This window comes from Oncorhynchus nerka, linkage group LG18, assembly GCF_034236695.1.
Source record: "Oncorhynchus nerka isolate Pitt River linkage group LG18, Oner_Uvic_2.0, whole genome shotgun sequence".
Taxonomy (NCBI): Eukaryota; Metazoa; Chordata; class Actinopteri; order Salmoniformes; family Salmonidae; genus Oncorhynchus; species Oncorhynchus nerka.
This window is the reverse complement of record NC_088413.1, coordinates 55,813,185-55,839,098: the sequence shown is the minus strand read 5'-3', so window position 1 is coordinate 55,839,098 and position 25,914 is coordinate 55,813,185. Positions and strand designations below refer to the sequence as shown.

At 42.8% G+C, this 25,914-nt stretch overlaps 1 protein-coding gene across 1 annotated transcript in view; it reads left to right on the top strand.

Moving 5' to 3' along the window:
* The first annotated feature begins 2,129 nt into the window (after positions 1-2,129).
* The window catches only part of kcnh5b (potassium voltage-gated channel, subfamily H (eag-related), member 5b), an 86,916-nt gene continuing 63,131 nt past the window's right edge, over positions 2,130-25,914 (top strand). The window contains exons 1-5 of the mRNA XM_029688040.2: positions 2,130-2,344; positions 3,596-3,719; positions 19,420-19,526; positions 19,671-19,820; positions 22,060-22,196. Of these exons, the coding sequence (XP_029543900.1) occupies positions 2,272-2,344; positions 3,596-3,719; positions 19,420-19,526; positions 19,671-19,820; positions 22,060-22,196 (591 nt within the window). The 5' untranslated portion in view covers positions 2,130-2,271. The remainder of the gene's footprint in view (positions 2,345-3,595; positions 3,720-19,419; positions 19,527-19,670; positions 19,821-22,059; positions 22,197-25,914) is intronic.

Below are 25,914 nucleotides of genomic sequence, written 5' to 3'. Positions count from 1 at the left end.
TCTTAGGATGTGGGCATTGACTTCTCAATTGAATTGTTTTTCATAGTCTATTTTAGCTTTGATGGAGCTGCTGGCATTCCAGTAGAATGAAGCAGAAGGGGCCTTGATATCCAATCCTCCTTTTAGCCCAGAAAGGACCATGAAACATCTTAATTATGTCTCAGATCAATGAGGAAGAATGGAGACAGATTTCACCAGATGTGCTGCATTGATTAGGGGAGACGTTTGATATTTTTTCCCCAGTCCCCAAACGAGGCATCAATGTCATCTGCTTTTTGTTTTAATTTGCCTGTGACATTTACAACTTGAATAATACAATCGAGGGAATCTTGAATCTCTCACACCTGGAAGGGATTTCTAGAACAATGTTTCTTGCATAATTCACATCTTCCTGACTGTGGTCGGATAACTTTGTGCTTTGTGTACAGCTTCCTCCTGAGGAGGGCAATGATAAGTCCAGAAATACATTTGTTAGGCACATGCAGTACACTGATGGTATGCCTTGTTGTTGTGTGAGTGGACTTTCAAAGATTTTTTTGACTCTTCCCACTGAACAATGAGAGTCCTGTTGAATGCTGATTGGGTGTAATTGGTGGTTAGTGAGGCATGGTAATTAGTGTGATTACAGTAATCACGTCTCTGCAGAGATGTCCAAGTGCCTGACACGTGCCTCTGCGCTCTCCCCAGCTTTTTCAATTCAGTTCACTGTAAGAAACATTTATCAAAAAAGTGTTACTTCGGAGTCAAGAGGTAGAGTTGAATAAATAGTGCATATTTGGTAAGAGGTGGATTTTTAATCAGGAGTTTCTCCTGACAGGTTCTTATTGTCTTGCTTATATCCTACAGTGACGTTTGGGCTCCTCTCCACCTCAATCACATGTCAATGTCTCAGAGCCACTCAGAATTGACTGAGAGTTGAGAGCCGTCTATGCAGCATGTTCAGCTGCATGGTGGTGGCACACATTTCATTTCTGAGTAATAGGGTTGAGGAGATGATCCATTCCTGTACGACTGCCTGCCTGTGAACGGGATCCTAGGTCTATTAGTATTACAACTCAGGAAGGCAGCTGTCCAACCTGCACTGTCACATATGTCTGATACTCTGTGATGCTAGTGGGCCAATTAGAGACATCCTGTGGGAACACTTGGCAGTGCGCACACTCCCACCCCTACCCGCTTCCTCACACATATTTATTTGGATATCTCTTCTGAAGTGCTTCTGCTTCTGACATTCTGTTTGACAGATTGAAGATATTCAGGCATCTGCTGTTGAACAGACAGGCAATTTCTATGAAGATGCATATAGTCTTTACAGCCTATAATAGAATGAAAGAATTGGCATAAACCGTTGATTATTTTGCCCTGTATGTATTGTATATACAGCCTGAGCCATATTGAAAGACCAACCTGCGTCATGGCATGAAAAACAGAAACAAAACACTGTCACACTGACTGTCACAAGTGACAGTCCATACAGTGCAGGTCCCTTATGCAACACTTGTTGCAGTTATGTGTTTCTTGGTGGGGGACTCAGTTCCCCTGGGTCCTATTACCAAGAACCAATTGGGGACTCAGTAGATACAAGACTTCAGTGTTTTCTGCATTCACTGGAGATGACTCACCGTTTAAAAGCAGTCTGCTCAGTCAACACAATCCAATGTCTCTTAAATCATCTTCATAAAATCTAAGTTGTTTACACTGTATTGTCTGGGCTTCCAAGTGGCACAGTGGTCTAAGGCACTGCATCTCAGTTCTAGAGGCATCAACCAGCCGTGATTGGGAGCCCCAAAGGGCGGCGCACAATTGACCCAGCGTTGTCCGGGTTTGGCCCAGGTAGGCTGCCATTGTAAATAAGAATTTCTTCCTAACTGACTTTCCTAGTTAAATACATTTTTGTCTAGTTTGACTATTTAACGTTCTCGACATGCAGGCACATTGTTTTGTGGATATGTTGCAGTAATTGTTTGTGAAAGTGTCAGTGAAAATAGTTCGCCAAAAAGCAAGTGGATGTACATCGCAGAGATCCCCCGACGCCTGTATTAAGGAGCGTGTTGTGTGTGGTGATACGCATGCGTTATCACACCCCGGGAGCCTGCAGAATGCAGCGCTTCGGAGGCGCGCGTCTTTGCCACAGTGCGCTCTCAGCAGAGGAAAGCGCAGTGTTACAATGAGCTTCTCCATCCCACCGGCTAATACCCACCCACACTGCCGTCCTCCGATAAGCAGCATCAAAATCGCCCACCACTCTCACAACCACCGCCTGGCCCCAGGATGCCCGGGGGAAAGAGAGGGCTTGTGGCACCGCAGAATACTTTTCTGGAAAACATTGTCCGGCGCTCAAGTGGTAAGCAATGTACCTGTTCGTGGGTTTCCATAACAGACAGCTTTAAATAGTTTGGATGATTGTCTTTCTTTTTTTGTTCAAAAGACAAGTCTAGTCTATTTACAGTCTAATCATTGTTTTTTATATGACTTGCCTTTATTGTTAAAATTATCTGGTAGTTTGTTTACAAAGTTTATTCGATGACGTCATGCCAAGGCGATTTGGTGTTCATCATGGTAGTGCATAGGCTGCTGAATTGGATATACTGCCAGTCATGTTGCACGGAAATTATATATTTATTTTCAGATATTATGTATATTGTTTTAGTGATTATTTGTAAGTTCATTTGTAGGCTATATCAAAAATAGATAACAATAGCTTAATTTGCAATCCATGTAGCAATCATTAGACTACTCTCTAATATTTATTTGTCTGCTTGTGGTGTGTGTATATCACTTCTTGGCAAAGTGTTAGGCTATAGGCTTTATACATTTGCAGTAAAAATAATCAGGATGCAGTAAAACATTTGTCATTACTTAAAGGGGCAATCTGCAATTGCTACATACATTTTGGGATTTATGAATTAATGATATGTACTCATTGATTCTTGAAGAATATAACTTATAAATGCCGCATGAGCCTAGTTCAACTGTTGTACCCCATCACAACCAAAAATATAAGCTTGATGTTTTACTCCAATGTTTCTAAACAAAGTAAATGTAAACAAACATTTACAAAGTAAATGTAGACTCAAAACATGGTTAAAATTATAATTATGAAATCATGGATGATCAGTCCTCGCCTGCTTAGCTCCGTCTATAAATGGTTATTTCTCTCCCAGTTTCTGCGTATAGAAATGTGATGATCCATATTGTGCTATTAACAACCTGAGAAATTAATCACTCTTCTCTATCAGCGAAAAGCCAGTAAATCTGCAGCAGCTGAGGCATAGAATCCCTAATGCAGAGGCTGGTGTGGACTTGGCAGCAGAGTTAAGACATATGTGCTGTAAACTCTCCCTCTCTGATTAACTTATGGTTGTTGTTGTGGACGTAGAACAAGCTACTGAGTGTAGTGTCATAATTATATGGACCACAAAAGAGCGAGACATTTGATGGACACGTCATCACTGTGTTAGGCTTCGTTGTGTGGGGTCACTCTCATCACGCATCGCCAATGGGTTGTGACAGACCATCTGAGTGTTTGCAGACATTTTACACCCAAACCCTCCCCACTCACCACACACCTGTTTACGTCGACCTTTCCTCACAGAGACCAGCTTCCTCCTGGGGAACGCCCAGATCGTGGAGTGGCCTGTAGTCTACAGTAATGACGGATTCTGCAAGCTCTCTGGGTTCCACAGGGCTGAGGTTATGCAAAAAAGCAGCACTTGCAGGTAAGGATGGTTATTGTATGGTAATATAGTAATCATTTTATTTTGCAACTTTGTATGTGTACTGTATCTGCCGTTATAGATGACCTCTAAACTACTGTAGAATGCTTTGAAAAGTGCCTTCATTAAAGTGAATTAAGTCAGTTTATTGCCTGAGCTGTCTGAACATCACATTGCAAGAGACTCACTGAATCTGGTGTTCCACTAGTACTGAATGAGTCCATGTGCTGCCTGCTGCTTATAGAAAGAGTTTCAAATGGAACAAATGACTGTTGCAAAGCCCAAGGTGAGGCCATCTTTAAAATACAACTCCAAAAGCTTCACTTGAGGTTTTCCTGGCCTTCGACAAGGGCTAAGGGCTTGTTAATTAAGCCTGGGGCAAAAGTCGTCCTTAACATATGATTCTATGGGAGTGGAGGAGCATTGGCCTTAAAGGATAGGTAGCATAAATGTAACCACATGTAACATGGCTTTTCATTAGAATACACATCAAAGGCCCTCAAGAGTGGCGCAGTGGTCTAAGACACTGCTTCACAGTGCTACAGACCCGGTGTCATTCCCGGGCTGTGTCACAACCGGCTGTGATCGGGAGTCCCATAGGGCGGCGCACAATTGACCCAGCATCATACGGGTTAGGGGAGGGTTTGGTCATTTATTTGGCTCATCGCGCTCTAGCGACTCCTTGTGTCGGGCCAGGGGCCTGCAGGCTGACCATGGTTGTCTGTTGAAAAGTGTTTCCACCGACACATTGGTGCGGCTGGCTTCCGGGTTTAGCTGCAGGTGTTAAGAGGCGCTGTTTGGCGGATCATGTTTCAGAGGACGCATGACTTGACCTTCACCTTCGAGCCTGTTAGGGAGTTGTAGCAATGAGACAAGGTCGAAAAAGGGGGTAACATTTTTTATAATAATAAAAAAAAGAATTTGCATCAAAAGTCCCAGCGCAAAGTTACACCTCAATTTTTTCCCATTCTAGTTATTACATAAAACTGATCCGAATGATGAAGAATGTCGAAATCAGTCTGGAAAAAACATTTGTGGGGTGTGATGTAATATGGAGGTCCTGGCAAGCCAGCCTATTCCCTATAATCTAAACTCCAATATAAATAACTTTGTTTGCACTCTACAGCCAACTTACAAGCAAATACTGTATGAATACATTGTTACAAGTCAGCTTGTAAGATTGCTAGCCAACTAGCCTGCTAACATTAGCCCTACTAGCCTTCTAACGTTATCCCTACCAGCCTGCTAACATTAGCCCTACTAGCTTTCTAACGTTATCCCTACCAGCCTGCTAACATTAGCCCTACTATCTTTCTAACATTATCCCTACCAGCCAGCTAACATTAGCCCTACTAGCTTTCTAACGTTATCCCTACCAGCCTGCTAACATTAGCCCTACTAGCTTTCTAAAATTATCCCTACCAGCCAGCTAACATTAGCCCTACTAGCTTTCTAACGTTATCCCTACCAGCCTGCTAACATTAGCCCTACTAGCTTTCTAACGTTATCCCTACCAGCCTGCTAACGTTACATTAGCACTTCATGAGTCAGTAAGTTGCCATCAACACCTAGCTCACAGCTACATTAAAGTAAAACCAATGTTTTTGAAATACATAACCACAGCTAACCAGTTATCAGAGAATTGTAAGGGAGTGTGTACGCTTATTACTATGAAATTATTAACAGGCCTATAAATCAGCATGAAACTATAAAATAGTTACAATTATAACTATGATCAACTTATGGGCAATTAAGTTCTCAAAATGACAGGCAATGTATCCTTGGAGACAGTAGATATCTTTACAAAACAAATATATCTTTGTTTGCGAGTGCATCAGTGGTGATGTACCCACAGTGACTATTAAAACCTTCCCCAACCAGAAACCGTGGATTGATTGAACTGACAGCATGAGCTACTACTTTTAATCATGGCAAGGTGACCGGAAACATGACCGAATACAAACAGTGTAGCTATTCCTTCCGCAAGGCAATCAAACAAGCTAAGTGTCAATATAGAGAGAAAGTAGTCGCAATTCAACGTTTCAGACACAAGACATGTGGCAGGGTCTACAGTCAATCACGGATTACAAAAATAAAACCATCCTCATCGTCAAATCTGTCATTCTGCCCCTGAACCCACTGTTCCTAGGCCGTCATTGAAAATAAGAATTTGTTCTTAACTGACTTGCCTAGTTAAATACATTTTTAACATTTAAAAAATTGTGTTAGTGCCGTGCATATTGAATGTCCTTCCCTATAAGCATGTTGAAAGTCTGTTGTCAATTTGTTAACTGTAAAATAGCATTGTATCTGGTCAAACAATTTTTTCAAGAAGTTTACTAAGGTTTGGGACAGGCTGATTGGTTGGCTATTTGATTAACTTAGGCCAGGGCAATTGTTCACACACATTCCGAAACTATTCAGACTTCTAAAAACCTGGTTTTGCTTTGCCATTATTGGGTATTGTGTGTAGATATATGAGGGGGAAAAAACTATTGAATCCATTTTAGAATAAGGCTGTAACATAACATAATGTGGTCAAATTCAAAGGGTCTGAATACTTTCCAAATGCACTGTATTGCTCACATAAATGGAGGTCACTTTGTACACTCTCATAACATCTTCCACTGCATGTGTGAAGATTGTGATCGCACAGATCAAATCAAAGTTTATTTGTCACGTGGGCCAAATACAACAGGTACAGTGAAATGCTTACTTACAGGCTCTAACCAATAGTGAGAAAAAAAGGTGTGTGTGTGTATGTAGGTACAGTGGGGCAAAAAAGTATTTAGTCAGCCACCAATTGTGCAGTTCTCCCACTTAAAAAGATGAGAGAGGCCTGTAATTTTCATCATAGGTACACTTCAACTATGACAGACAAAATGCGGGGGAAAAAATCCAGAAAATCACATTGTAGGATTTTTAATGAATTTATTTGCAAATTATGGTGGAAAATAGGTATTTTGTCACCTACAAACAAGCGAGATTTATGGCTCTCACAGACCTGCTCTCGATGTTGCAGTTGTAGAACCTTTTGAGGATCTCAGGACCATTGCCAAATCTTTTTAGTTTCTTGAGGGGGAATATGCATTGTCGTGCCCTCTTCACGACTGTCTGTGTTTGGACCATTCTAGTTTGTTGTTGATGTGGACAGCAAGGAACTTGAAGCTCTCAACCTTCTCCACTACAGCCCCGTCGATGAGAATGGGGCGTGCTCGGTGCTCCTTTTCCTGTAGTCCACAATCATCTCCTTAGTCTTGGTTACGTTGAGGGATAGGTTTTCCTGTAGTCCACCCTATAGGCTGTCTCGTCGTTGTCGGTGATCAGGCCTACCACTGTTGTGTCGTCTGCAAACTTAATGATGGTGTTGGAGTCGTGCCTGGCCATGCAGTCGTGGGTGAACAGGGAGTACAGGAGGGGACTGAGCACGCACCCCTGGGGAGCTCCAGTGTTGAGGATCAGCGTGGCAGATGTTGCTACCTACCCTCACCACCTGGGGGCAGCCTGTCAGGAAGTCCAGGATCCAGTTGCAGAGGCAGGTGTTTAGTCCCAGGGTCCTTAGCTTAGTGATGAGCTATGAGGGTACTATGGTGTTGAACACTGAGCTGTAGTCAATGAATGGCATTCTCACATAGGTGTTCCTTTTGTCCAGTTGCGAAAGAGCAGTGTGGAGTGCAATAGAGATTGCATCATCTGTGGATCTGTTTGGGCGTTATGTAAATTGGAGTGGGTCTAGGGTTTCTGGGATAATGGTGTGATGTGAGCCATTACCAGCCTTCCAAAGCACTTCATGGCTACAGATGTGAGTGCTACGGGTCTGTAGTCATTTAGGCAGGTTGCCTTTGTGTTCTTGGCCACAGGGACTATGGTGGTCTGCTTGAAACATGTTGGTATTACAGACTCAATCAGGGACATGTTGAAAATGTCAGTGAAGACACCTGCCAGCTGGTCAGCACATGCCTGGAGCACACGTCCTGGTAATCCGTCTGGCCCCGCAGCCTTGTGTATGTTGACCTGTTTTAAGGTCTTACTCACGTCGGCTACGGAGAGCGTGATCACACAGTAGTCCGGAACAGCTGATGCTCTCATACATGCCTCAGTGTTGCTTGCCTCGAAGCGAGCATAGAAGTGATTTAGCTCGTCTGGTAGGCTCGTGTCACTGGGCAGCTCACGGCTGTGCTTCCCTTTGTAGCCTGTAATAGTTTGCAAGCCCTGCCACATCCAACGAGCGTTGTAGCCGGTGTAGTATGATTCAATCTTAGCCCTGTATTGACGCTTTGCCTGTTTGATGGTTCGTCGCAGGGCATAGCGGGATTTCTTGTAAACTTCCGGGTTAGAGTCCCGCACCTTGTAAGCGGCAGCTCTACTCTTTAGCTCAGTGCCAATGTTGCCTGTAATCTATGGCTTCTGGTTGAGGTATGTACGTACAGTCACGGTGGGAACGACGTCCTCGATGCACTTATTGATAAAGCCAGTGACTAATGTGTTGTATTCCTCAATGTCATCGGAAGAATCCCGGAACATGTTCCAGTCTGTGCTAGCAAAACAGTCCTGTAGTTTAGCATTTGCTTCATCTGACCACTTTTTTTATAGACCGAGTCACTGATGCTTCCTGCTTAAATTTGAGCTTTTAAGCAGGAATCAGGAGGTTAGAGTTGTGGTCGGATTTACCAAATGGAGGGCGAGGGAGAGCTTTGTTCGTGTCTCTGTGTGTGGAGAACAGGTGATCTAGAATTTAACATGTTGATAGAGATTTGGTAGAACTGATTTAAGTTTCCCTGCATTAGTCTCCAGCCACTAGGAGCGCTGCCTCTGGGTGAGTGATTTCCTGTTTGCTTATTTCCTTATACAGCTGACTGAGTGTGGTCTTAGTGCCAGCATCTGTTTGTGGTGGTAAATAAACAGCCTGCAATTTTTCACAATATACTCTACTTCAGGCAAGCAAAATCTAGAGACTTCCTTAAATTTCGTGGACCAGCTGTTGTTTACAAATATGAACAGACCGCCCCCCTCGTTTTACTGGAGTGTGCTGTTCTATCCTGCCGGTGCAGCGTATATCCCGCTAGTTGAATATCCATGTCGTCATTCAGCCACAATTCTGTGAAACATAGGACATTACAGTTTTTGATGCCCTGTTGGTAGGATATTCCTGATCGTACCTTGTCTAATTTATTGTCCAATGATTGCACGTTGGCAAGTAATATTGACGGTAACGGCAGCTTTCCTACTCGCCTTCTGCGTGTACGGACTAGGCATCCGGCTCTTCATCCTCTGTACCTGCGTCGCTTCCTCTTGCGAATAACTGGGATGTCGGCCCTGCCGGGTGTTTGGAGAATATCATGTGAGTCTTGCTTGTTGTTGAAAAAATCTTTGTCTAATCTGAGGTGAGTGATCGCTGTCCTGATATCCAGAAGCTCTTTTCTGCCGTAGATACGGTTGCAGAAACATTATGTACAATATAAGTTACAAATAACGCAACCCACCCCTCTCAACACATTGAACCATGTCATTTTCAGTCCGTTTACACTGTTTGCATGAGGAAATAAGAGAGGTTGAGGCAATTTTGTCGCAGTGTATTGTGCAGAAGTCCCTTGGCTGAGTCATCATCATCAAAACTCTTCATCAGAATCCTGCTCTGTCCATGTCTCCAGCAAAAGTTGGAGTGCCCTTTGGTTCAAACCTGCCACCCCTGTTGCTGATAGTAGAAGCTTTGATGAAGACTAGAGGCACAGATAGAACAATGAGACAGATATTTCACCAGATGTATAAATGTAAAGCATCCGCTTGGCGTTTCCACTCACTACCAAATATGGTGGTGAGAAGAAGCCTAGTGGCTGGCAGTTGGAGAAGATGGAACGATATGGATTTTGGCTGACATTCTGCAAATGTTCTCATCGATGATCTCAATACAGTCTTCTGTTCCCAAAAGTAGAATATGTTATGAACAGAGTGGACTACGTTTTGTAGAATTTTTACTCTTTGCAAAAGTTTCCATAAATTGCTGTTTAGAAGGAGTACAAGGGCAAATGTAGTTATTGCACACGTGCACTTCAGAGTAGGTGTTCCCTACGGAAATATGCAAATAAATGCTAGAACGTGCCAATAGGATCTCGCTAGCTCGTGCTTGGCTCTGCCCCCCTCCTTGCTTGTTCTGCCCACTATGACCAATTTGTTCCTATTTGGAAACGACAGGCTGTGGTCTTTCTTGGGTTAGTTATAAACATCTTTGCTAGAGGTGTGAGATGAGCAAAAGAGAAGGCCGACTCCTGCTGTGAGCTTGCTGTGAGTGGCCCTCCATCTTCCTTTGGCCAGTGAAGAGAGGGAATCCTTGTGGATTGTCATCTGGCCTTGTGTATTGACATCTGGCCTGGATGGATGTGTTCATTTGACGCTTCTCTACAGAACTGTATATGCAGTTAACGTTATCTTAGCCAGCAAACTAGCCAGCCAGAAACCATTATAAAAATGAAGACCAGCAAGCACAGGCATTAACCCACAGAACATGAATAAAACAAAACCCGCCAACAGATTAAACAAAACAAAAAAAGCTAAGACAGAGTGGAGACTTACATATTGACGGCTGTGGCCCATCATGGCAAGGACTGTAGGCTGAGTTAGCTACAGAACAAAGAGAGAGCCAGCGAGAGAGAGGCACTTCTGGTGTGATAAGTCTAGCTAGCTTTTTAGCCAGCTAACTAGTCTTGCCAGCTAGCATATCCCTGCAGAGGAAACTTTCACCAGATATGAAATGTCGAGATTTCTTACAAAAGCAGCGACACCGAGCATAGCAGAAACTATGTTTCCCCTGGGCCTGACCATTTTGGAAAATCTGATGAAGATGAGGTGGTGGCAGAGCAGGCAGCTGAGGCAGGGATCACTTTCCCATTTCGATTTGACCCAGAAGCATGGCACAGAGAGCTTGATGGTGCTGAACTTGTCGTGCGCGATGCGGCTCCACGTGTAGGGAATGTTGATTGGTAATATGGCTTGCTAGTTTGCTACTGAGAATACACCCTATAATATCACTTATTTCATTACTACTAGTGGGTGGTATAATGCAACATTCTGACTTCCCCACAATCTACTTGGATGTCAATGTGCTGCTCACAGCCTACAATTCCTATCGGCAGGACCACACCCAGGATGCATGCTGACACCGAGTCCATACTCAACACGAGTTAGCTAATCTTTAAATAAAATCCTCAATTGAATTCAATCAAATAATGTTACACCACTCCCCCTACCAATAGTAATACACTTTTTCCCTTTATTTTTTAGAAAGTTCAGACACAGGCAGTTGATCAGCTGGATTTGAAGCTATCTGGGGTGGTACAACCGTGTGCAGTCAATGGGATAAGAAATAGGTTCACAAAATGAGGAGAACATGCCATAACACAAGCTTCAAGTGCCCCCCACTTGGGGCTCCAGAGTGGCGCAGCAGAAATCAGCTTAGGGCTAGATGCAGGTGTGTTGATGGCAGCGTAACATTAGAAGGCTGATGTTGGACTGAGGTGGTAATCAGGTTCCTAGAGAAAGAGACAGGGAGAAAGACAGAAAAAAATAAAAATAATAATAATTCCGAAGTTACTCAAACATTTAAACTTTGAATCAAGTAACTGATGCAAGCAGTAAAATTAGATTGAAAAAACACCCTATGGAACAGAGGGGACTGTGAAGCAACACAAACATAGACACACACACACGATAGCATATGTACTATACACATGGATTTAGTATTGTAGATATGTGGTCGTGGTGGAGTAGGGGCCTGAGGGCACATAGTGTGTTGTGAAATCTGTGAATGTATTGTAAAGTTAAAACTGCCTTAATATACAAATATTATGACACCGTATTTTACCAATGAGATAACAACAATACTTGCTGCATGAGTACTGTCTCAAGTCATTCCAGAGCAGGCTGGAGAAGCTGAGGCACGAGGAGAGCCACCCGCATGTAGAAAAAGCCCATTATATAATCCCTCATTGCCTGGTCCTTCGTGGGATGCTGAAACTGGCTACAGAGTGATGGAGGTGATTTCAGGATCCTGGTGTCTGACTCGTAGGGGGGGACAAAACACAGCTTTCACTATTTTGGCAGCATAGTCTGTAAAGACACAAATAATAACAGGCATTTCAACATTTATATAATTTGACTTAGGTGGTTTTGGTCTTCATTGGCCTAATTGTATATCCAAAGTTCTTGGCCCTTGGGAAGGAGAGGGAGTACCTCAGCAGGTTGTCTTTTCTCACTGCCTGCATCCGTCCGCTGTTCTCATTGTAATGCAAGGCTGGGGCGGCAGGTAGACTAGTGGTTCGAGCGTTGGACTAGTAACCGAAAAGTTGCAAGATCGAATCCCCAAGCTGACAAGGTAAAAATCTTTCATTCTGCCCCTGAACAAGGCACTGTTCCTAGACCATCACACTAATAAGAATTTGTTCTTAACAGACTTACCTAGTTAAATAAAGGTTAAAAAATGAAAAAAAGACTGCAAGATCTAAAACAAAAAGGATAAAAAATTCCATGAGAGCCCCAACCCAAAAGTTGGGTTCCAACTGAGAGACACAAACAATGGAAAGGGTTTTGATACACTTGACTGTAATAATGACAGATTCAGTAGTATTGCTTTACCAACACTGCATGCATTCCCTCGTGGGAGAAGGTAGCGCTTCGACAGGAAATGCAGCATCAGAGAGTGGTACTCCTAGCCCTGATGTCTGGTAGTCAGTGGATCGTTGCAAGATGTCCTTCAGGATCAAGGCCCCATGTAGAATCTTCTCCAAACCCATTGAGGTCCCAGAGTCTGGAATTTGATTTAAAAACAGAATGAACTATTATATTGTAAGATTGGCTGTATGTGGTACAGTGTAACATTTCCATTTTGGCACACTCATTTCCCTGCATTCTTCAGGTGTCATATGACCAGTAGGGGTGGTTGATAGTGGAGTTCTGCCACTGCCCAACATCAGCACACCTTCTCGAGTGGTGTCAATTTTCTTGTGAGGAGCTAATCACAGTAGAAAATGGGTAATACAAATGTACACATGGATGAGTAGAATAGTCATACCCACTTATACAGTATAATGACACAAAGTTAAATATTTCTTACATTTAGCCAAATATCAAAGCGATGCTTTGTATCTGGCATGTTCTCCCAGATCCATTTAACGATCTGTCTCTTTGGGTCAGTGATGAGGGTTCCAACCACCAGCTCAGCACTGCTTAGTCCTCTTCAACCCCTCCAGATCACACCACGTGGCACTCTTCGCCTCATTGTTCTTAGATACAAACAAAAAAATAAATGCACTTAAATGCACAATGCAATTAAGCAAATCAGATTTGACACATCAATGTAACAAATTGTTGCATGATTTTACAGTATAACAATAGACAACATACGGTGCATTCGGAAAGATTTCAGACCCCTTGACTTTTTCCACATTTTGTTACGTTACAGCCTTATTGTAAAATGGATTACTCTACACACAATACCCTATAATGACAAAGCAAAAACAGGTTTAGAAATGTTTGCAAATGTATTACAAATAAAAAAAACAGAAATATGACATTTACAGTACTCAGTACTTTGATGAAGCACCATTGGCATTGGTTACAGCCTCTCCTGCGTTGTCTTGGCTCGGTGCTTAGGGTCGTTGTCCTGTTGGAAGGTGAGCGCTCTGGAGCAGTTTTTCATCAAGGATTTCTCTATACTTTATACTCTTTCCCTTGATCCTGACTAGTCTCCCAGTCCCTGACTCTGAAAAACAACCCCGCAACATGATGCTGCCATGACCATGCTTCACCGTAGGGATGGTGCCAGGTTTCCTCCTGACGTGATTCTTGGCGTTCAGGCCATAGAGTTCAATCTTGCTTTCATCAGACCAGAGAATCTTGTTTCTCATGGTCTGAGAGTCTACAGGTGCCTTTTTGCAAACTCCAGCGGGCTGTCATGTGCCTTTTACTGAGGAGTGGTTTCCGTCTGGCCACTCTACCATAAAGAACTGATTGGTGGAGTGCTGCAGAGATGGTTGTCCTTCTGGAAGTTTCTCCCATCTCCACAGAGGAAATCTGGAGCTCTTTCAAAGTGACCATCGGGTTTTTGGTCACCTCACTGAACAAGGCCCTTCTCCACCAATTGCTCAATTTGGCCGGGCGGCCAGCTCTAGGAAGAGTCTTGGTGGTTCCAAACTTCTTCCATTTACGAATGATGGAGGCCACTATGTTCTTGGAGCCCTTAAATGCTGCAGATATACCCTTCCACAGATCTGTGCCTTGACACAATCCTGTCTCTGCGCTCTAAGGACAATTCCTTCCACTTGTTTTTGCTCTGACTGTGGGACCTTATAGACAGGTGTGTGCCTTTTCGAAATTATGTCTAATCAATTGATTTACCACAGGTGGACTCCAATCAAGTTGTAGAAACATCTCAAAAATGATCAATTTAGCAAATTAAAGCTACACTTGTTGTGAATCCAGCCAACGTGTCAGATTTCAAAAAGGCTTTTCGGCGAAAGCAAACGATGCTATTATCTGAGGATAGCACCTCCGTAAACAAAGAGAGAAAGCATATTTCAACCCTGCAGAAGTGACACAAAACGCAGAAATAAAAATATAATTCATGCCTTACCTTTGACAAGCTTCTTTTGTTGGCACTCCAATATGTCCCATAAACATCACAAATGGTCCTTTTGTTCGATTAATTCCGTTGATATATATCCAAAATGTTCATTTATTTGGCGCGTTTGATCCAGAAAAACATTGGTTCCAACTTGAGCAACTTGATTACAAAATATCTCAAAAGTTACCTGTAAACTTTGCCAAAACATTTCAAACTACTTTTGTAATACAACTTTAGGTATTTTTTTATGTAAATAATCAATAAAATTGAAGACGGGATGATCTGTGTTCAATACAGGAGTAAAACAAACTGTAGCATGCTTTCTGGTCACGCGCCTCTATCTAACAGTACACTTCACGTGACCCTCGTTCAAGATGGCCATACTTCTTCATTACACAAAGGAAAAACCTCAACCAATTTCTAAATACTGTTGACATTCAGTGGAAGCGATAGGAACTACAAGAAGGTCCCTTAGAAATCTGGATTCCCAATGAAAATCCATTGAAAAGTGACCTAAAAAAAAGATTCTAAATGGTTTGCCCTCAGGGTTTTGCCTGCTAAATAAGTTCTGTTATACTCACAGACATGATTCAAACAGTTTTAGAAACTTCGGAGTGTTTTCTATCCAAATCTACTAATGATATGGATATCTTACCTTCTGGGGATGAGTAGCAGGCAGTTGAATTTGGGCATGCATTTCATCCGGATGTGAAAATACTGCCCTCTGTCACCAAGAAGTTAAATACTTATGTAAATAAGGTATTTCTGTTTTTTAATAGATTTGTAAATGTGTCAAAAAACTTGTTTTCGCTTTGCCATTATGGGTTATTGTGCATAGATTGATGAAGGGGAAAAAATATTTAATACATTTTTAGAATAAAAATGGGACACTTGGGATTGCAAACAGAGGAAGATCTTCAAAGGTAAGTGATTTATTTTATTGCTATTTGGGATTTTGTGACGCCTGTGCTGATTTGAAAAAGTATTTTGATGTGGGGCGCTGTCCTCAGATAATCGCATGGTATGCTTTCGCCGTAAAGCCTTATTCAAATCTGATAATGCGGTTGAATTAACAAGAGGTTAAGCTTTTAAATTATGAAAGACAATTGTATGTTTATGAATGTTTAATATTACAATTTTGTCATTTGAATTTGGCACACTCCAGCTTCACCGGATGTTGTCGATATTGATCCTGATAGTGGGATCTGTGCGCTAAGAGGTTTTAACAATTTATATATTCAGGATCTTGTTGATTCTCTTTTCAACAGCAGTGAATGTCCCAAACTTTGCAGAGTGGCCGGGCTATCACTCCATATGCTGCCAAGAACAGATCTCCACCCATTTCTTTGAGGATTTCGATGGTGCCACTCTGCTCGACATCCCATGTCTTGAAGACTGCTGGATCAAGGTGGCTATGCTGGTGACAGAAGAATGTGCTGCGATGAATGGTGGCCACTCCCATCATGCAAAGCATTCGGAGGACATTGGTTGGCATACAACATGACACCAAAATGTCAGCAAAAAGGAGAAGATTGCCTGCTGGCACCCTCCCAATCATAGGCTGGCTGGATCATTCTCTCACATGGTTGCGCGAACTGCAGATCTGCGTGATGTTGTGTGCTGTTCGTCTGGCTGTTGACGTAGTCCCTGGAATCTCCACACCCAACACAGACTTGGAAAAGCTTCATCAGTTGGGACTGGAAGACATAACAAGTATTTCCTCATCCAGACTGGCTGAAGCTTCAAGCTCCCTGAGAGTGAATAAAATACATGTCCGACCTTATTAGAATGGCAGACTTTTTAAGGAGGCTGTAAGGCAAACCAAGTTGTGTTCACAATTTACAATATGCACGTCACTACTCACCCAATGATCACATCATCTTCCTCTTCCTCAGCTTTTATTCTAATCAATTGTATTGACAGCTGTTTCACAATAACTGCCTGGTCATGCCGTGAGGTGAGAACTATAAATGTGACATATGAGAAGACAAAACAACATATCAAATCCAAAGTAACTAGGGCAGACATATAAGATGATGACTCACCAATGCATCTTGTATGTGGCATTACAAATGACACCTGTGTGCCTTTATGACACATTCCAGTTACATGCTAGCATGGCCAGTAGCTAACGTTCGCCTGCTGGAACTAGCTAAGTAGCACCGGTTGTCCATATGACGTTGACAAATAGTACATTGTGGATAGTTTTTAAAGATCACTTGGAAATAAGTTAAGAAATACAGTTGAAGTCTGAAGTTTCCATACACTTAGGTTGGAGTCATTTAAAACTCGTTTTTCAACCACTCCACAAATTTCTTGTTAACAAACTATAGTTTTGGCAAGTCGGTTAGGACATCTACTTTGTGCATGACATAAGTAATTTTTCCAACAATTGTTTACAGACAGATTATTTCACTTATAATTCACTGTATCACAATTCCAGTGGGTCAGAAGTTTACATGCACTAAGTTGACTGTGCCTTTAAACAGCTTGGAAAATTCCAGAAAATAATGTCATGGCTTTAGAAGCTTCTGATAGACTAATTAGCATAATTTGAGTCAATTAGAGGTGAACCTTTGTGTAGTGTCTTAACACTTAGTACTTATTTATGTAATAAGAAAGACTCGGAATACAAGCAATTGAACTGGAGCTTCACATTTACTCAAACTAGTTAGTACCAGAATAACATAGAACAATACTGCGCATGACCAAGGGTGCTCCATCCTTAAAGGGGACATCAGTAATTAACAGAACATAACATTCCTTCTCTTATACAATCAGAGTTACTTTTACCAAACCACAACTGAAACATTTCCCAGAACTTGTTGTAGTTATTTTGCATCTTTTAATTTGAACTTGAACAGTTCGTTTTTGTTTGTTTGTTTATAAGTCTAGTCTGTCTGGTGGACGGTGCCTTCGTTCTGGGTAGTGCCTCAGATTGTCTGGAGGCTCCTGAACATCCTCAGTGTGTGCTTGTTCCATTATAGCGTCTGCTTATAGCAGCACCTTCATCAACACGTTCCCTTCTTTCAGCCTGGGGTCTCTCTACTGCCCCACCGTCCTCTACAGTTCCCTGTGTGTCACTCTCAGGAGCTCTATGTGCCTGTTCTCTCTCGATTGTTGTGCTGTTTTCCGTGGAATGCATTTGGTTAATGTGACGCCGCCACATTATGTCTGGGCTCACTTGAACCTGGTAAGTTCTGGGTCCCGTTTGTGTGTGTACGGTCCCTCTTGTCCATTTCCCTCCTCTTCTGTAGTCTCGCACCATCCCATCCTCGTCGCCATTGTAGTGTCTTAACACTTAGTACTTATTTATGTAATAAGAAAGACTCTGAATACAAGCAATTGAACTGGAGCTTCACATTTACTCAAACTAGTTAGTACCAGAATAACATAGAACAATACTGCGCATGACCAAGGGTGCTCCATCCTTAAAGGGGACATCAGTAATTAACAGAACATAACACTGTGGATGTATTTCAAGGCCCACCTTCAATCTCAGTGCCTCCTTGCTTGACATCATGGGAAAATCAAAAGAAATCAGCCAAGAACTCAGAAATAAAATTGTAGACCTCCACAGGTCTGGTTCATCCTTGGGAGCAATTTCCAAACGCCCGACAGTACCACGTTCATCTGTACAAATAATAGTACGCAAGTATAAACACCATGGGACCACGCAGCCGTCATACCGCTCAGGAAGGAGATGCATTCGGTCTTCTAGAGATGAAAGCACTTTGGTGCGAAAAGTGCAAATCAATCCCAGAACAACAGCAAAGGACATTGTGAAGATGCTGGAGGAAACAGGTACAAAAGTATCTATATACACAGTTAAACGAGTCCTATATCGACATAACCTGAAAGTCCGCTCAGCAAGGAAGAAGCCACTGCTCATGGGGACAAAGATCGCACTTTTTGGAGAAATGTCCTCTGGTCTGATGAAACTGTTTGGCCATAATGACCATCATTATGGTTGGAGGAAAAAGGAGGAGGCTTGCAAGCCAAAGAACACCATCCCAGTCGTGAAGCACGGGGGTGGCAGCATCATCTCGTGGGGGTGCTTTGCTGCAGGAGGGACTGGTGCACTTCACAATATAGATGGCATCATGAGGAGAGAAAATTATGTGGATATATTGAAGCAACATCTCAAGACAACAGTCAGGAAGTTAAAGCTTGGTCACAAATGGGTCTTCCAAATGGACAATGACCCCAAGCATGCTTCCGAATTTGTGGAAAAATGGCATAACGACAACAAAGTCAAGGTATTGGCGTGGCCATCACAAAGCCCTGACCTCAATCCCATAGAAAATTTGTGGGCAGAGATTTAAAAGCGTGTGCGAGCAAGGAGGCCTACAAACCTGACTCAGTTACACCAGCTCTGTCAGGAGGAATGGTCCAAAATTCACCCAACTTATTGTGAGAAGCTTGTGGAAGGCTACCCGAAGCATTTGACCCAAGTTAAAAAATGTAAAGGCAATGCTACCAAATACTAATTGAGTGTATGTAAACTTCTGACCCACTGGGAATGTGATGAAAGAAATAAAAGCTGAAATAAATCATTCTCTCTAATTCCTGACATTTCACATTTTAAAAATAAAGTGGTGATCCTAACTGACCTAAAACAGGGTATTTTTACTAGGATTAAATGTCAGGAATTGTGAAAAACTGAGTTTAAATGTACTTGACAAAGGTGTATGTAAACGTCCGACTTCAACTGTATGTAAAAATGCTAAACGGAACTATGCTTGTAGTTATAGGTAACCAGTGTGTTTAACCACACTTTGATGTTAATCTGGTGAGTAAAAACTAATGCCTCCTATCTAAACTCAGCCTTGATCAGGGAAGGGTAGACTATTGGTTGATGTTAAGCTCAGGAACCACAGGAGCAGACACAGTCATTTTCTTAACGGATCCCACACCACTATTAGGAAGAACATTCAGAGCCTATGAAAAGGAGGAGAGCTTTTTTGAGTTAGATCTTTAATTGATTAATAACTGTCATAATTGATGCCTTATGACATCTGGCATATAGACCTGTGGTTAGGATCAAATGACTAATCGTTTTGATTTTATTCGTCACTTTTCTTCCAGTTTTATGTATGGAGAGCTGACGGACAAGAAGACAATAGACAAAGTCAGAGAGACATTTGATAATTATGAGTCCAACTGCTTTGAGGTCTTGCTATACAGGAAGAACAGTGAGTGTTCACATTTAATTGTTCGCATTGTATATGCACGGTATATTCTATTCTATTGTATAAAAAGGAAAATGTAAACAACATGCACCGTATGAGAAAAGCAACTGTTACTACTACATTGTAACGAATCCATTCTGTCTGCAGGGGCGCCAGTGTGGTTCTATATGCAGGTGGCCCCCATCAGGAATGAGAATGACAAAGTGGTTCTCTTCCTGTGCACCTTCAAAGACATCACTGTCTTCAAGCAGCCCATCGAGGACGAGTCCACTAAGGGTAAGGACGAGTCCACTTCGGGTAAGTCTCTCTGTGGGTCTCGATCATGCTGAACTGTGGCTGTTTGCTTGTTATGAAGAGCCAGTCTATGAATTACTGGAAATAAAAAGGTCTTGTGATTGTTGTGGGCAGAACCTACAGAAGATGTGGGTGTTTTTACCCTCTCCTCCTAGATGAGTGATGCACGTTGTCAGGACTTTGCCCTGGGTTCTGTTCTTAGCAGTGTTAAGTGGGTGTGTTTGCCCTTTGACAAGAAGAATGCTGTACCCCTGAGGGACCACTCCCCCCCCCACACTTACTGCTGGGAAAACCAAGCTCATGGGATTGGAAGATGACTAACACATGATGATCAACACATGATGATTAATATGGGCTTTACATGCTGTTAATGTTGGGAGCAGGTTGACCAGAAACAATACAATGACAGTCAGTGATATTGTCAAAAGATTTTGTTGAACATTTTACAGGACATGCAACTTCTATTGTTGTTGTCGTTTTTAGTCAAGTTAAGGGACTTATATCTTTTGTCAAAAAATAATAATAATATGAGTCCATTTACATGTATACATTCCATTCATACATTTGACAAATAAAATCATACAGTCTCAATTTACAATTTAACATTAAAAGTTCAGTATGTAAACTACTCACAATGAAGCCATTGAAATCCTCCGGGGTGAAGTGAGCACCGCACACAATGCCCGCGGTTCCACTTAACGTTACTCTAATCCGTTTATATTTTCCACTATTTTGTATTTCATTAGGAGCTTATTAGTATCTGTCCTCTAATTGCTTGTGATGACCTTACCATAGAATGACTGCTGTGTGTCCAGACCTTGTCAAGGGGTCACTGATTAGGAGTGGACCCAGAGCAGAGCTGTAATGTGGACTGTCGCAGTGTTCAGTGTTATGGCATTGCAGACATGGATGGGTCTGAAGGGTATGGAAGCTGAATGCTGACACTATAGAAACACAACCTCCTCATGCTATAGCTCAAGCTGCTCCCACAGCTCAACACCCATTCACATCAGTTGAGGAGGAGAGACTCCATCTAGACTGATTAGCCTTTCCACACGTATTCGTCCACGCTTTGAATTCAAAAGTGTTAAGTATTCACTGTCAGTGTTTCCCCTAGGATTTTTTTTTGGGGGGGGGGGGGGGGGGTTGCTACTAGTGTTAGTGCAATGACATGCTAGCTGTTCCCATAGACTTCCAGTCATTGAGCCAACGGCTATCTCATAGTTTTTGCATTGGTGGCAACAATTCAGCAGCCACTGGAGCTAAAGGATTCGAGGGGGTACTCTGACTGTATTTGAGCAGAAATTATTTGATCATCATATGCAGTTTGTTCGGGGGTAATGCTTGGATTTGGTTCTTGCTATTTTTAACTTCGCCACATTGTATTAGGTTCTTCTGGTCGGGTTGTTTTCTTTTTGTTTTCTCGAGGGCTAGCAGAATGCACATTAGCCTGTTTTCCAAGGCTCTTTTGGGCTATTACAGTAAAGATTGGGGGCTCTTTACATGGTCGGTGTAGAGTGCTGCTTTGCCCTGGCGGTATACAATGAGTTACACAACTCCTAACACTCTCTTCATCCGAGGGGAGGTCAGTTGTATCTGTTGCAGTGCCATTGTGAGTAGGCTGCCGCTGTGGCCTGTGTGGGTCCCTGCCACTGGTCTCCTTTCACCTTGCTGCCCTTTGGGAAAAATAGCTGAATTAACCAACTTTTGAAAGGAAGTGAAAGAGGATATGAGGTTAGAGACCCTGGAGCTGAGGACTATTTCAAATCCCTGTTTCTCTCTGTGGTTAATGGCACCTGAAAGGGTTTGACTGGTCTTATATTTCATCCTGTACAGTCTTCACATTATTATGGTTTATACAGCCAGCGTGAGAGTGGGGCTGTAGTTATAATATATGCCATTTAGCAGACACTTTTATCCAAAGCAACTTGCAGTCATGCGTGCATACTGGGTCCCCAGATTCAAACCCACTATCCTGGTGTTGCAAGTGCCATGCTCTACCAATTGAGCTACAGAAGACCCAGAACTTTGCTGTGCATGCCTAGTGCCTTCATCATCACTGTGACTTTGAATCCATAGCTGCTGGTTTTACAACAAGATAAAGTCATCTTTAGATGAAGTCATGTATTAATGTATGGTTAATAGCGTATGCTTTCAGTGTTTCTCAAAGTGTATATAATTTATGTACCCTTTCCACATGACCAAGCTGTGCTAAATGTGTCAATGTTTTTTATGTCTGCAGGATGGACCAAGTTTGCACGGCTGACACGGGCACTGACACATAATAACCGCAACACCAGCCACCATACCACACCACAGCAGCTCACTCCTATGAGCAGCCATGAGGTCAGCCAACCCAAGCAGTCCCGTCTGGCAGAGGTAAGTGCTGTGTCACATGTAGAGCTGGGAGTAAACCAGGTTAGGGTTGTGGTGTACGGAGTTAGACAGACAATCATCATCCTGATCACCTCTTCCATCACATTCAGGTCCTGGGCCTAATGCAGAGAGAGAGGACAGACTATTAAGACTATTAACATACAGGGGCTAAACAGAGAGAAAAACAGAGATGGCCAAAACTTTTTATTTTATTTTATAACAAACAGAAGAGCAGATACAAGAGAGGACTTTTAGGTAGAAAATTGATTGACCTAATGTTTGACTGTACACACATACAAACACACACCTCCCCATACATACTGTACGTTCAGGTTTTATTAGCCGTATGTACGGGATACTCTTGCTATACACCATAAGTATAACATAAGAAGGCACAATTTATAGTCCAATATTTACATGTGTTTTGAAGAAGGGAGGATTGCGAGTCAAGTGTTCAAATTGTGAAGTATTTAGCTATTATAATAAGTCTGTTGGCAGCAGTTGTGATGTGTGTGAAGCATAAATGTATATGAGTGGATGTGTGGATGTCTGTGTGGGTGTGTGCGTGAGTGAGTGAGTGAGTGAGTGTGTGTGCTAAGGTGCGGAAAAGAGCAGCTGGTCAGTCCAGTGAAGGGTGTTCCGCAGTCTGATGGTTTGTAGATAGAAACGGTCTCTGAGCCGGTTGGCATCAGACCTCATGCTCCAATACTATCTGCCAGATGGTAAGGAAGTGAACAGCTCATGACTGGGGTGTGGGGGATCTTGATAATGCTGCGGGCCTTCCTCAGGCACTGTTTCGAGTAGATGTCCTGGATGGGTGAGAGCACGATCCAAGTGATGTGCTGGGCCTTGCGGTCATGGACGGAGTAATTTCCGTACCAGGCCGTGATGGAACTGGTCAGGACTCTCTCAATGATGCAGCGGTAGTATTTGGAGAGGAACCGGGGTGGCATGCCGAATTTCTTCAGCCGCCTCAGGAAGTAGAGACGCTGTTGCACCTTTTTGACAAGAATGGTGGTGTTGTTGGTCCATGTCAAGCAGTCGGTGATGTAGATGCTAAGGAACTTAAGTCTCTCTACTGCAGTCCTGTTGACAATCAACTCCTTTGTTTTGCTGACATTGAGAGAGAGTTTGTTGTCCTGGCCCCACAATGCCAGTTCACTTACCTCCTCCCTATAGGCTGACTTGTTATTATTGGTTGTCAGGCCTACAACTAAGCTGTCGTCAGGAAACTTGATGATGGAGTTGGTGTCGTGCAAAGCCACAGTTGTGGTCGAAAAGGGAGTACAGCAGAAAGTTGAGGAAACACCCCTGGGGGACCCCTGTGTTAAGAGTCAGTGTAGAGAAGGTGTTGTTGCCAATCCTCACAGCCTGTGGTCAGGAAGTCCAGAATTCAGTTGCATAGGCTGGTGTCCAGACCCAGGGCTCTGAGCTTGGTGTCGAGCTTGGAGCGAGCAATAGTCTTGAATGCTAGACTGTAGTCAATGAACAACATTCTCAGATGTGTTACGGCCGTTTGAGTAGCGATGGAAATGGCATCTTCCGTGAATCTGTTGGAGTGGTAGGAAAATTGGCATGGGTCCAGTGTGCCTGGCATGCTGGCCTTGATGTGGGCCATGACCAGCTTCTCGAAGCACTTCATGATGACCGGGGTGAGTGCGAAGGCATGATAGTCATTTGGGCATGTCACCTTATTTTTCTTGGGCACTGGGGTGATGGTGGTCTCCTTGAAGTTGGTGGAGACTACAGCCTGGGACAGGTACAGGTTAAAGATGTCAGAGAAGACAGCTGGTCAGCACACACTCTGAGTACGTGGACAGGGATGCCATCTGTGCCGGCAACTTCGTGAGTATTTACTCTTTTGAGAGTTTTCCTCGTCAGCCTTGGAAAGCGAAAGCACCTGGTTTTCCAGATCAGCAAGATTGTTCCTGGATGGCTCGGTATTGTCTGCCTCGAAGCGAGCATAGAATGTGTTAACCTCTTGATTCTAGCCATCCCGGATCCGGGATCGTGAATACAGCCTCAAGCTCATTACCATAACGCAACGTTAACTATTCATGAAAATCGCAAATGAAATGAAATAAATATGCTAGCTCTCAAGCTTAGCCTTTTGTTAACAATACTGTCATCTCAGATTTTCAAAATATGCTTTTCAACCATAGCAAAACAAGCATTTGTGTAACAGTATTGATAGCTAGCGTAGCATTTAGCGTTAGCATTCAGCGGGCAACATTTTCACAAAAACAAGAAAAGCATTCAAATAAAATAATTTACCTTTGAAGAACTTCTGATGTTTTCAATGAGGAGACTCTCAGTTAGATAGCAAATGTTCCGTTTTTCCTGAAAGATTCTTTGTGTAGGAGAAATCGCTCCGTTTTGTTCGTCACGTTTGGCTACCAAAAAAAATGAAAATTCAGTCATTAAAACGCCGAACTTTTTTCCAAATTAACTCCATAATATCGACTGAAACATGGTAAACGTTGTTTAGAATCAATCCTCAAGGTGTTTTTCACATATCTCTTTGATGATATATCGTTCGTGGAAGTCTCCTCTGAATCACATGGATGAATGCGTGCAGCTTGGAGATTACGCACCAATTTCGACAAAGGACACCGGGCGGACACCTGGTAAATGTAGTCTCTTATGGCCAATCTTCCAATGATATGCCTACAAACACGTCACAATGCTGCAGACACCTTGGGGAAACGGCAGAACGTGTAGGCTCATTCAGGGCACATTCACAGCCATATAAGGAGACAATGGAAAACAGCGCCTCAAAAATTTTGCTCATTTCCTGTTTGAAGTTTCATCTTGGTTTCGCCTGTAGCATCAGTTCTGTGGCACTCACAGATAATATCTTTGCAGTTTTGGAAACGTCAGAGTGGTTTCTTTCCAAAGCTGTCAATTATATGCATAGTCGAGCATATTTTCGTGACAAAATATCTTGTTTAAAACGGGAATGTTTTTTCATCCAAAAATGAAATACTGCCCCTAGTGTTCCAAGAGGTTAAGCTCGTCTGGGAGGGAGGCTTCGGTGGGCTGGATTTGCCTTTGTAGTCTGTGATAGTCTGTAGTCCTTGCCACATGCGTTGCGAGTCTGAGATGTTAAACATCAATTCAAGTTTAATCCGGCAGTATGGGCTCCCAGCAAGGTACGGATATCTATGTTCATCCAGGGTTTTTGGTTAGGGTATGTCCGGATTGTTATTGTGGGTACAACATCATCAACACATTTACTAATGAAGCCTGTGACTGACAATGTATATTCCTCAATGTTGATGGATGAGTCCTGGGTGGGTGAATCTTTGAACATATTCCAATCACTATTCTCAAAACGGTCCTGCAGCACTGAGTCTGCCTTCTCTGTCCTCTGTCGCCCGCGACAATAAAGACTGCTTCCGGATGAGAGGATTCTTGCTGGCTAATGATCTTGTACAGTTCGCTGTGGGCTGCGGCTGTACTGGGCATCATTAATATTGCATGCATAGCAGTGAGACGGAGGCAGTGTGCCGCGAGCACTTTCACTGTCTCCGTCTGCTGGAAACTCAGACGACTTGTTTTGGGACGAGCCATGTTCACTTTACCTTATCTTTTCCCGAGCTAAGTGACCTTACCTGGCTGTCTAACTGTCCTGAGTCATCTATTGATGTTTCAGGGCAGTGGATTATTTGACATAAACCTTAGTGTTGGATTTTCAATCCTGCCCCCTTGGTAAGTACCG